The 10,642-nt window shown below is 29.9% G+C and overlaps 1 protein-coding gene across 2 annotated transcripts; it reads left to right on the top strand.

The window, feature by feature from the left end:
* The first annotated feature begins 759 nt into the window (after positions 1-759).
* Positions 760-1,936, top strand: LOC120211192 (cyclin-dependent kinase inhibitor 7-like). 2 transcript variants are annotated; one of them, XM_039209794.1, is made up of 4 exons: positions 760-1,132; positions 1,324-1,376; positions 1,509-1,658; positions 1,769-1,936. In XM_039209794.1, exons 1-4 carry the CDS (start codon positions 794-796, stop codon positions 1,842-1,844), a joined length of 618 nt encoding a protein of 205 aa, XP_039065725.1. In that variant the 5' UTR covers positions 760-793; the 3' UTR covers positions 1,845-1,936. The 2 variants fall into 2 exon arrangements, with proteins under 2 accessions (XP_039065725.1, XP_039065726.1); XM_039209795.1 differs by having other exon boundaries at positions 1,512-1,658; positions 1,769-1,932.
* Positions 1,937-10,642: the final 8,706 nt, after the last annotated feature.

Below are 10,642 nucleotides of genomic sequence, written 5' to 3'. Positions count from 1 at the left end.
TTTTGTATGAGATGTACATAAATAAAATTCTAAAGTGAACGCTTTTAGTAAAATGGATAATTAACATAAAAATTTCAGATTTCAATGTCTACTCGAAACTACACTAACATCAACCATTGTCTTCGTCTTTGTATGTACCTTATCATATCATCGATATTTATCGTTCACACGTTAACTGTGTTGATGTCATTGAATATATTAAATTACATTCTAGACCTACCTAAAATATTTTATAAAAACAAAACATTTATAAAAACAAACTATTTACAAAGGGTTTTCCATTAATCCCAAATATATATGTAACACTTCAAAAACATAAAAAATACATCCTTAAATTCCCACATAAACCACTAAACAATACATTTAACACTTTTTCTCCCCACTATCAACTGTGCATCAGTGCATGGACAACAGTATACTTCCATGTTTATCACCCAGAATTAATAATAAAATATTTTAAAATGCTAATATACTGTCAATTTCAAAGGCTTTGCAAAATTGTTTTTAGGGTTTTTTTTCACGTGCAAGTAAAAGAGTTAGGTGATAACGGCGTCGTTGGGGTCCCCGGTTACGGTGACACAAATAACGGAGTAAGGACTACGTACATCCCACACAGTAACAGAAGAAAAAAGAGGGAAAAATCAAATCTCAACCGTTTAGAATATCAACGGCTGAGAATGCTTCATCTTCTCTCTCGATGCCCTTTTTAATATTCTCTCCTTCGTTTAAACCCCAGAAATTGTAAAACCAACACGCACAAAAAGAAAGTAAACTCAGAGTATTGAAGAAAAAAATGGGTGATTCATTGAGGAACTGTAAACGAAGTGCAGAAACAGCTGAACTGGAAGCTTCAAGCACGAGCTTATCATTATCAAAGAGAAGAAAAGCCGTTGGTCCTCGTGAATTGCAAGAATTGGAGTTAATATCACCGGACATTGAACTCGAAAACCCTCGTATTCCTTCAAATTCGCAGAACCAGCCTATTAACTTGGCCACTTCCTCGGATTCTTGTGGGGTACAGGCCGGAGATATGTGTTCCAATCTCTTCTCCGGCGATTCATCAGCTTCTCGTTGTTCGAGCAATGAGTCATGTGATATTCTCAAGGATAACTTGAGAATTGTAGATCTAGAGGTGAATTTCGAACTTATATTTCGTTCATTTTTTCCTTTTTTTTCTCGTTTCCTCGTTTGGTTGCTGAGAAGAGAAAAATGAAGGAAAATATTGTCGTTCCGCGTGAGTTTTCAATTGATCGCTTTTAAACATTCGTTATATATGCAAAATAATTACCTAATCATAGTTCATGAATGCGTTTTTTTTTGCAGCCAAAGAGTTTTGAAACTGAAATCTCAACGTGCACCAACATCAACAAGTTCAGGTTAATTTTCACTAATTCTTCCATTAATTACTACAACGTTTCTATTCATTAAGAGGTCAAAAACCGAATCGTTTCCCTTAACTCTCCGTTTTTATAATCTCCTCTCTTTTGCTTTCTTCTTTTCTTTTTCAGCAGAGAAGCAACTCCCTTAAGCGAGCTTTGTGGCGACTCAGACGAAATGGAATCGCCTGCGAAAAAGCCGCCGAAGATGCCTTCGCAAGCCGAGATCGACGAGTTTTTCTCCGTCTCCGAAAAGTACGAGCAAAAACGGTTTGCAGAGAAGTAAGCTTGTTGTCTCATTCTCTTCCGTTAGGTGCGCAGGATAAGGACATTATCAACAAGAATCTCAATATCTAACAAACAAACATATTCAATATCTGTAATTTCCACAGGTACAATTACGATATCGTCAAGGATGTGCCTCTCGACGGCCGATACCAGTGGCTTCGTCTAAAGCCAAAACCCTGAAGAAGACAGACACAGGAGGAGGACGATGACGTGGCGGTATCTGATTGGCTTTAAGTCGCTAGTTTTGTACATTTCTAGCCACTGTTTAATTCAAGAATATCCCAAAGAAGCTTATTGTGAGAATCCTTCGGCAAAAAATAAAGAATTTACTACTACTTTTTTACCTTTATTTGATTTTGTCATAGTAACTGTCAGTAATAGTTTCCTTGTTTAGGAATTGGCGGCCATTTATGAGGATTTTTGGTTATATAACTAAAATGTGTTTTTTGTTTGAGCTTTCATTGGCTTCTTTAGCCTTTCCCTTTTCTGCAGCTTTCTTTTGTTATATAAATACTACTTTTATATAAATAGTGAAAACTATTTTGGTAAACAAGAAATTGTCCAATAAAATGGAGGACATGATCCCTTCACGTTACCCAGCTGGGACCATTAAGAAGCACTTTATTGTATAATAAAGAACAGGTTATTCTTTTGAGATTTAAACTTTATGGTAATCTTTTTTAAGTATTGGTTAACCTTCGGTCGTGAGATAGAGTCTCACGAAAAATATTTTATAATTCGGAGGTCTCTTACGAAAGTTATTCTGAATCTGTCGTTGGGAGCAGTCTATTATTCTATCTCCGCCTTACTCCCATTACATATGAGAATAAAGGTAAACTAATTTTGATTCTACACAAATGAGTGAACTTTCATGTCAATCGATTGAAGTTTCTGTATGCGGAAAATCACATAGAAAACTTTCACCTTTAATAGGCTAAAATCTTGTACCTTTCCTTTTAAAAGAAAGTGAACACCTTTAGCTTCTCATTTTATGTTAATTTTTTATTCATTTTATTAATAAAAGATAATTTTTTTAATGCAACTGAACAGACGATGGTTATCATTGGTGTTATTGATTACATGAAATGGGTGCAAAATAATACATTAGAAAAAGCTAGGGAAAAGTCGATTCTTTTGATGAGGGGGATAAAAGGAAATACCAAGGGGGTTTCATGATTGCATGTTCCGTATATAAATATTAGCTTTTCGCGAATGGCGACCGAATATGTATAAACATATATGCATCTAAACATATTTGAGGATTAACACGTATATAATAATAGTATAAATAAAAATTTTAAGATTAATACAATTAATAAAATAAAAAATAACATAAATAAATTTAAATTTCACGGTTGACATGTGCCCATGTTAAGGTACATATATATTTGTCACTAGAACCGGAATATTTTTAAATTGAGATATCTTATTTATTACATTAAGACTCTATATTAATTAATTTTCCAATACATAAAACATGTCAATCACACAACGTACATTTAGACAAAGATAGTATATGCATAAATATTTTCATTAATTGTCTTAATTAAATTTATACTAGAACTCTCAATTATGTACTTTTTAAAAATATTTCTGCATGTTAAGTAAGAGTGGCGCGTAAAACGAAAACGTGTTTTATCAATCACCCTTTTTAAAATCGCAAATAACAAGATGAAACTCTCATTGTGCGTTTGATTCACGGAATGTAAGATTATCAGTGAGAATAAAAGATTACTAGGGAATATGATTACTGGGAATGTTGTATTTTGTGTTTGGTTGGTTTAGCAGGAATATAAGATTACTGTGTTTGGTTAAAGGAATAAAAGATTATTAGAATGTATATTTGACTAAATTGTCCTTATTATATATTTGTATAATATTACAAATTGTAAAATATTTATATATTTTCTTTAAAAAATTAAATTCATAATATTTATATAATTTTTTTTACAAAATTAAAAATATAAAAAAGATTTAATGAAAGGGTAAAAAAAATTTAACCCTGAACTTCATATAAAATTTTAATTATAGATTTTTTTTGTAAATCTAAAATAATTTAAGGATAAATTTGTAATTTAACCTTCGTAGAATTTTTATTATTCAATGACAGAAGAATGATATTTTTGAAAAAAAATAAAAATTTAAGGGCATTTTAGTCCAAAATGCCGATAATGTTACAATACCTAAGGGAAGAGAGGTAATGACATTCCCGATAATATATCCAAAAAAATCTATTATTAGTAATAAAACATTACCGGGAATGAGATTTCCGACCAACCAAAAATGGGAATGTGAGATTCCCATGGGAATCCCACAATTCTTGAACCAAACACCCCCTTATTATCTAGGATGATATAATATAAGTAATATTTTTAAAATAATTTAGAGAATGATCTCGTCCATATAAAAGAAGCAGCCATAGCCGATGATTAAAGAAAAGCAAGAGTGGAGGAGAAAGTGCCGGAAACAAAGCAAACAGGTACAATGTATATAGGGATGGACATGGTACGGGTTTGGGTCAACTTGACCTAATCCGAAAATTTTATATCCTTTCTTTGATCTGACCCGAACCGAAAATATATACCCTTCACCCGACTCAAACCGATCTGATTTTTTTAAATAAAATCTGAATCTGATCCGACCCGACCCAAAATAATAATAAATATTATTTTTATTTAATCAAAACAGTGATTTAATTGAAAAAAATAATATATAGAAGGGTATTATTGTAATTATTTTTAAATATATAAGGTAAAAAAATCCGGGTCAGGTCGGGTCGGATATTTTTTTCCCTAAACCCGAATCTAACCCGACTCGAACATCACATTTTAAAAAAATCCAACCTGACCTGACCCAAACCCAATTATTTTTTTAAACCCGATCTAATCGGATCAAGTCGGATCATAATCTGTCGGGTTCGGTGCTATGCCCATCCCTAAGCTGGCATTTGATTAAATAGAATCCCTTGGAATTGGGGGGAATTAGAATCCAATTCCACCACTTTCCCATGTTTGGTTCAAGTTTTCCAATGGAATTGGAATCTCTCGTGGCTTCAACTTTCCATCAAATTAGGGAAAGTGAATTCCATGCAAGAATGGATAGAATTCAATTCCCTTGTTGGAGGGAATTCAAATTTGACTATACTACCCTCATCAATCTTTTGGTAACTTATACATATATTGAATAAAAATATTTTTTTTATTTCGGGTCGGGTCGGGTTTCTAATTCATATATTCGGGTCGGGTCGGGTGAAACTTTATTTTGGTTGGGTCGGATCGGTTTTTTTAAGTGTGATATTCGGGTCGGGTCGAGTTCGGGTTTAGGGTGAAAAATACCCGACCCGAAAATATATATAATTTTACCTTATATATTTATGAATAATTACAATAATACCCCTCTATATATATTTTTTTCAATTAAGTCAATGTTTTTATTGAATAAAAATAATTTTTTATTATTTCGGGTCGGGTCGGATTTCTAATTCATATATTCGGGTCGGGTCGGGTGAAACTTTATTTTGTTCGGGTCGGGTCGAGTTTTTTAAGTGCGATATTCGGGTTAAGTCGGGTCCGGTTTTTTTAAGTGTGATATTCGGGTTCGGGTTTAGGGTGAAAAAACCTGACCGACCCGAAAAAATATATAATTTTACCTTATATATTTAGGAATAATTACAATAATACCCATCTATATATTTTTTTTCAATAAAGTTAATATTTTTATTGAATAAAAATAATTTTTTTATTATTTTATGTCGTGTTGGGTCGGGTTTCTAATTTATATATTAAATAAAAATAGTTTTTGATATATTTTTTGGTAACTAATTAACATACTCCGATTGGAATGTTTCGAAATATTGCTCTATCTTTTGGTAACTTATTAACATATTTTAATTGCGATGATTTTAACTTATAATGTTTATTAACATGATTTTTATAATTTATTGAAATGAATAATCAATCAATAAAATAAATATTTAATATTTAATATTTTTAATTTTTTATAATATATTACTACATGTAAGTTGTAAAACAAACTAAAATAAAGTAAAAAAACAAGAAGGGTAATTATGTCATTTTATATTACTGAAATCAAATTCATCTAACATGTCTGCGAATCAAATAAATATGACAGATTCTAATTCATTCACAGATTTCAATTCCTTCATAAATATTCCAACGAATCAAACGTCACCTAAATATAGACATAATTAGAGTAAATTCCCCTAATGGTTTTTTCTGACGTACAGTCGTGTCAAAATAATAGCCTACCCTTTGGGTACTGGAAGGTTGAAGAAATATAAGCGAATAAAATACAAGATAACGCAACAATTTATTAATTAGAGGGAGGGAGGGTTGCACGTGCGATGGTGGAGTAAAGGTTGTTTGCTTTGGATCTGACGCGCCTTAATTTTTGTGGCAGCCAGTGTGAAGAGTGATTATTGTGGGATGTTAAGGTACCACAATTTTAATATACAATTAAGATAAACCGTTGTTGAAAATATTAATATTTTTAAATTTTTTTTATAATACATTATTTAAAATATTATTTTTTGATCGAAAATATTAATATTGGACGTTACTTAAAATATTTAATATTTTCGATAAAATACTACTTAAAACATTATTTTTTCTAGGCGCTACTTAAAATGTTATTTTTTATACCGAAAATTAAGTAGAGAAATTAATATTTCTGATAAAAAAATAATGTTTTAGGTAACACTTTACCGAAAATGTTAAACAAATATTAATATTTTCGATAAGGTTTTTCTTATTCGTATATTAAGGTTGACGTACAACAGAACTACCGATTATGATAGTGGTATGGGGATACAAAGAATGTTGCCAATTAATGAAAAAGGGAATTTCTTCCCTTTCCATGTGTTTCTTTCCCCCTTTTCTATGATTTCTCTATTTTCTATTAGTTTCATCAAATATTTTGATATTTGTTGATAAAAATATTTCGATTATTGATGATTCATGGTTTGAATGAAAAATCGTAATTGATGATTATGATGAAAAGAAGAAAATGATGTCTAATGTAAGGGGAGAAGTTAATAACGAGAGTTCAACATTCATTTTTTTTATCTATATATGATGACTTATTTAATGACTCATAATATTGGTGTAAAATTTAAGATTATAATGACTATATGTAGACTGACATATCAAATAGATACAACTGTCATGTAATAGATTTGTTTATGATAAATTACGCAAGTTTATTAGAGTCCACTTTAAAAGATTGCGACTAGTCGAAAGATACAAATCACTAAAGACTTTTATGAATTTAGAAACTTCAAATCAATAGAAGAATTCCTCTTGAGATTTCGTTAAGTGGAGTGACATTAAAGGTACGATTTACAAAGAAAATTTAAGGGTGCGTTTGGTTCACGGAATGTAAGATTATCAGGGAATATGATTACTGAGAATGTTGTATTTTGTGTTTGGTTGGTTTAACAGGAATGTAAGATTATTGTATTTGGTTAAAGGAATAAAAGATTATTGGAATGTATATTTGACCAAATTATCCTTATTATATATTTGTTTTTTTAACAAATTGGAAAATATTTATATATTTTCTTTAAAAAATTTAAATTCATAAAATTTATATAATTTTTTACAAAATTGAAAATATAAAAAGGTTTAATGAAAACATAAAATTTTATTTTAACCCTGAACTTCATATAAAATTTTAATTATAGATTTTTTTTTTGTAAATCTAAAATAGTTTAAGGATAAATTTGTAATTTAACATTCGTAGAATTTTTATTATTTAACGACAGAAAAAAGATATTTTAAAGAAAAAAAGTAAGGGCATTTTAGTCCAAAATACCGGTAATCCAACAATACTTAAGAAAAATGAGGTAATGACATTCCCGATAATATACATTCACTGTTAGTAATGTTACATTACCGGGAATGAGATTCCCAGCTAACCAAACGAGGGTAATGTGGATTCCATTGCCATGTGAATCCCACATTCTCCCATCCAAACTCCCCCTAAAAGAGATAATAATATCATCTATCTTCTAAAACATATGACAATATGATATATATATATATATATATATATATATATATATATATATATATAAATCAAGATTAATAAAATTATAATAGAGATTACATTTTTTTATTAAAACGTATCTGATTAAAAACTAATTTTATTTATTTTTATTAAGGTAAGAGGATTATAAAGTAGTATATGTTCTGAGTGTTTTTAACAATTTGATAATAAACACTCACTCAATCACCCTTTAGGTCGCTGGTAATTGTACCTGTGACCTTTAAGAATTACAACGATTCAATACTTATTTTAAAGAACGAAAATGGGAACATGTGAAATTAAATCTAAAATATTTTTATTATTTTCCTTAAAAAATTAACAAAAAATAAAATGATCGTAGTATATTTCATTATCACTTCGATACTTTTTTTTAACTTTAATCTTTAAAATTTTCAACCGTAATACACGCCTCTTATAAAATGTTTGTTCCATAAAATTAGAATGTTAAACTCTAATTTTTTTTATTTAACTAATTACGTGGCAATTGGAAAATTTAGAATAGTATTTGACATCAATAATATGAAACAAACAAAGTGTCCTTTGTCTCAAATTTTTCATGGAAGTATGAAATTTGTGACGACACTATTCTTTTGTTTCCACTTTCTCCACAAATATCTTATCCATAACTTTCTAAACAAATGCAGCAGACACTTGTTAATCGAGTCCCCCTCTTTTACACTTTTTTCTAGGTTAAACTAAACATTTAGTGCTTCGACCATCACTTTTGTTACATTTTAGTCACCTAATTATTTTTATTAAAATCATACCAAATGTTTAGTTTTTGTTTCACTTTGGTCACCATCATAAAAATTTTAACGATGATATTGATGTCTCATCATAAGATAATGCAACGTAATCATCGAAAAAGAAATGTCATGTCAGTAGTTCTGTTAATTTTTTAACCGTGGGTGACCATAATAAAACAAAAACGTGACATTAAGTATGATTTTGAAATAAGTAGTTAAGTGACTAAAACGGATCAAAAATGATAGTTGAGGTACTAAACATGTATTGCCCTTTTTTATTTACAAGCATATAAAAATAGTTTTTTATTAGTGTTTTAAACGTTTTAATTAACATTTTTTGGGTTTAGATAAGTGCAAATAATAAATTTAAAATCTAATATTTTGAACATGAATTTAATTTGAAGGTGTAATTTGATAGTATTTAAATGTTTAATTCAATTAGGTATCTGAATTGAACTTTGGGTGGCTGTTTGAATGACCGATCCATATTTCTGTTTGCTGTTGTATCATCTGATTTTGCTGCAGGGATTAATTTTCTCTTCAAATCCGGCCTGATTTAGCCCAGTAAGGGTTTAGGGTTTTTTTTATTTAGCCCATTAGGACAAGTCAATATTTATTTTGTGATCTATGGTCTTTTCTACAGTGACATGAAACTCGTCACGTCGGTGTGAAGAGTTTAAATAAAAATATTTTTTTATTATAACTTTTTACCTTGATGTGATAAATTTTTTAAAAAAAATATTTTTTATTCGAACTCATCACATCAGTGTGACGAGTTCGAATAATTTTTTTTGGAACTGTCACCTCGGCGTGATGAGTTCCAATAACACTATAGAAAATGACGTAGATCCCAAAATAAATATTGACTTACCCTAATGAGCTAAATAAAAAAACCCTAAATTCTTGTTGGGATACATGCATACCTTGTGATTAATTGTTAAGTCAAGCTTTCGTTAATGAGTTAATGAGAATTAATGGTCGATGGAGTAAAATCGTACGGACCGATAATGTGAAGGATCAAAATGACTCTTTTTTCTAAATCAACAACCAAAATCAGACAGACCGAAAAACATAAAAAATACCATATAATTTATCCTTAATTATTTTCGGTATCTTTTTACTTATGTCTTAGGTCAATATGAATAGCATGTTAGCAAACGTGAATTGCCACATCAGCATCATAACATACCCATTATTTTAGATTAGTTAGTAAATATAGTTCAATATATTAAGGAAAGAAAGAATAAAAAATTTTACATACCTATCATGTTGAAAAATTAGTTTAAAACTTTTGACTTCCATTTATAAATTTATGGACCATCATTGATTATAAAGGTCAAAAGAATCAAGTTGAATTTGAGGATCATATTAAATACAATAATAGTTCGAGTGCCACATTAGATTTTTTAATAAAGAATTTCAGGACCTCACATACCATTGAGTCCGAGTCATATAATAATAAGGGCAAAGTATACAAATGGTTTATCGACCATACAATACTGTCATATTAAGTCATTCGACTATTAAAAATTATAAATAGTCTCTCGATTATAGAGTGTTATTTTCTTAGTCCACTGAATGATGCAGGGGAAGCCTTGGAAGCTTCGAAAGTGTGCGGAGCTAACAGCGGTGAGAAGGTCTAGTCGCGTTGCAGACAATCCCAAATCAAACTACAAAGACGTAAGCTATCTCTGAGATGCGATTTACAAAATTACCTTCAAGGTTTTTGTCAACTGTCGTAAACTAGTGATGAATGATACTAATTCATACATTTACGTAGCGGTCTGCTATCAAAATAAGGATCGCTATATAATAGTAGTAGCACTGCTACATAGCAGTAGTAGCATTGTTCGAAATTGTTATTTTTTAAAATAGCAGAATAAAGTAGAATCACATCCAAAATGGTGGATTGTAGCCGCAATATAATGGTAACGGCTAATAACAGTCCCTATTCTTGCTATTGTTCTGTCACGGTAAAATTGGAAAAAAATTCAACAATTCACTGCTACAATTAAATTTATTACGACCGAGATATTCGTAATGATCACAATATCATCCGTTAAGTTTGTGACCACAATAAATAAAATACAGCTAAAATGTTGCCGCAACTGTAATTTAAATCTTTGATTTCTATTATCCATTTCCAAAAATGCTTTTATCGGTGTA

Source organism: Hibiscus syriacus, unplaced genomic scaffold (genome assembly GCF_006381635.1).
Source record: "Hibiscus syriacus cultivar Baekdansim isolate YM2019G1 unplaced genomic scaffold, ASM638163v2 tig00109971_pilon, whole genome shotgun sequence".
NCBI lineage: Eukaryota > Viridiplantae > Streptophyta > Magnoliopsida > Malvales > Malvaceae > Hibiscus > Hibiscus syriacus.
The sequence above is the reverse complement of the archived record's forward strand: the minus strand, read 5'-3'. Positions and strand labels throughout refer to the sequence as shown.

Excerpts from the sequence above, each read along its gene's own strand:
- LOC120211192 (XM_039209794.1), top strand. The coding sequence starts at position 794 with ATGGGTGATTCATTGAGGAACTGTAAACGAAGTGCAGAAACAGCTGAA. Across the intron at positions 1,133-1,323 it reads TGAGAATTGTAGATCTAGAG|CCAAAGAGTTTTGAAACTGA; the intron begins GTGAATTTCGAA and ends TTTTTTTTGCAG. Across the intron at positions 1,377-1,508 it reads ACCAACATCAACAAGTTCAG|CAGAGAAGCAACTCCCTTAA; the intron begins GTTAATTTTCAC and ends TTTCTTTTTCAG.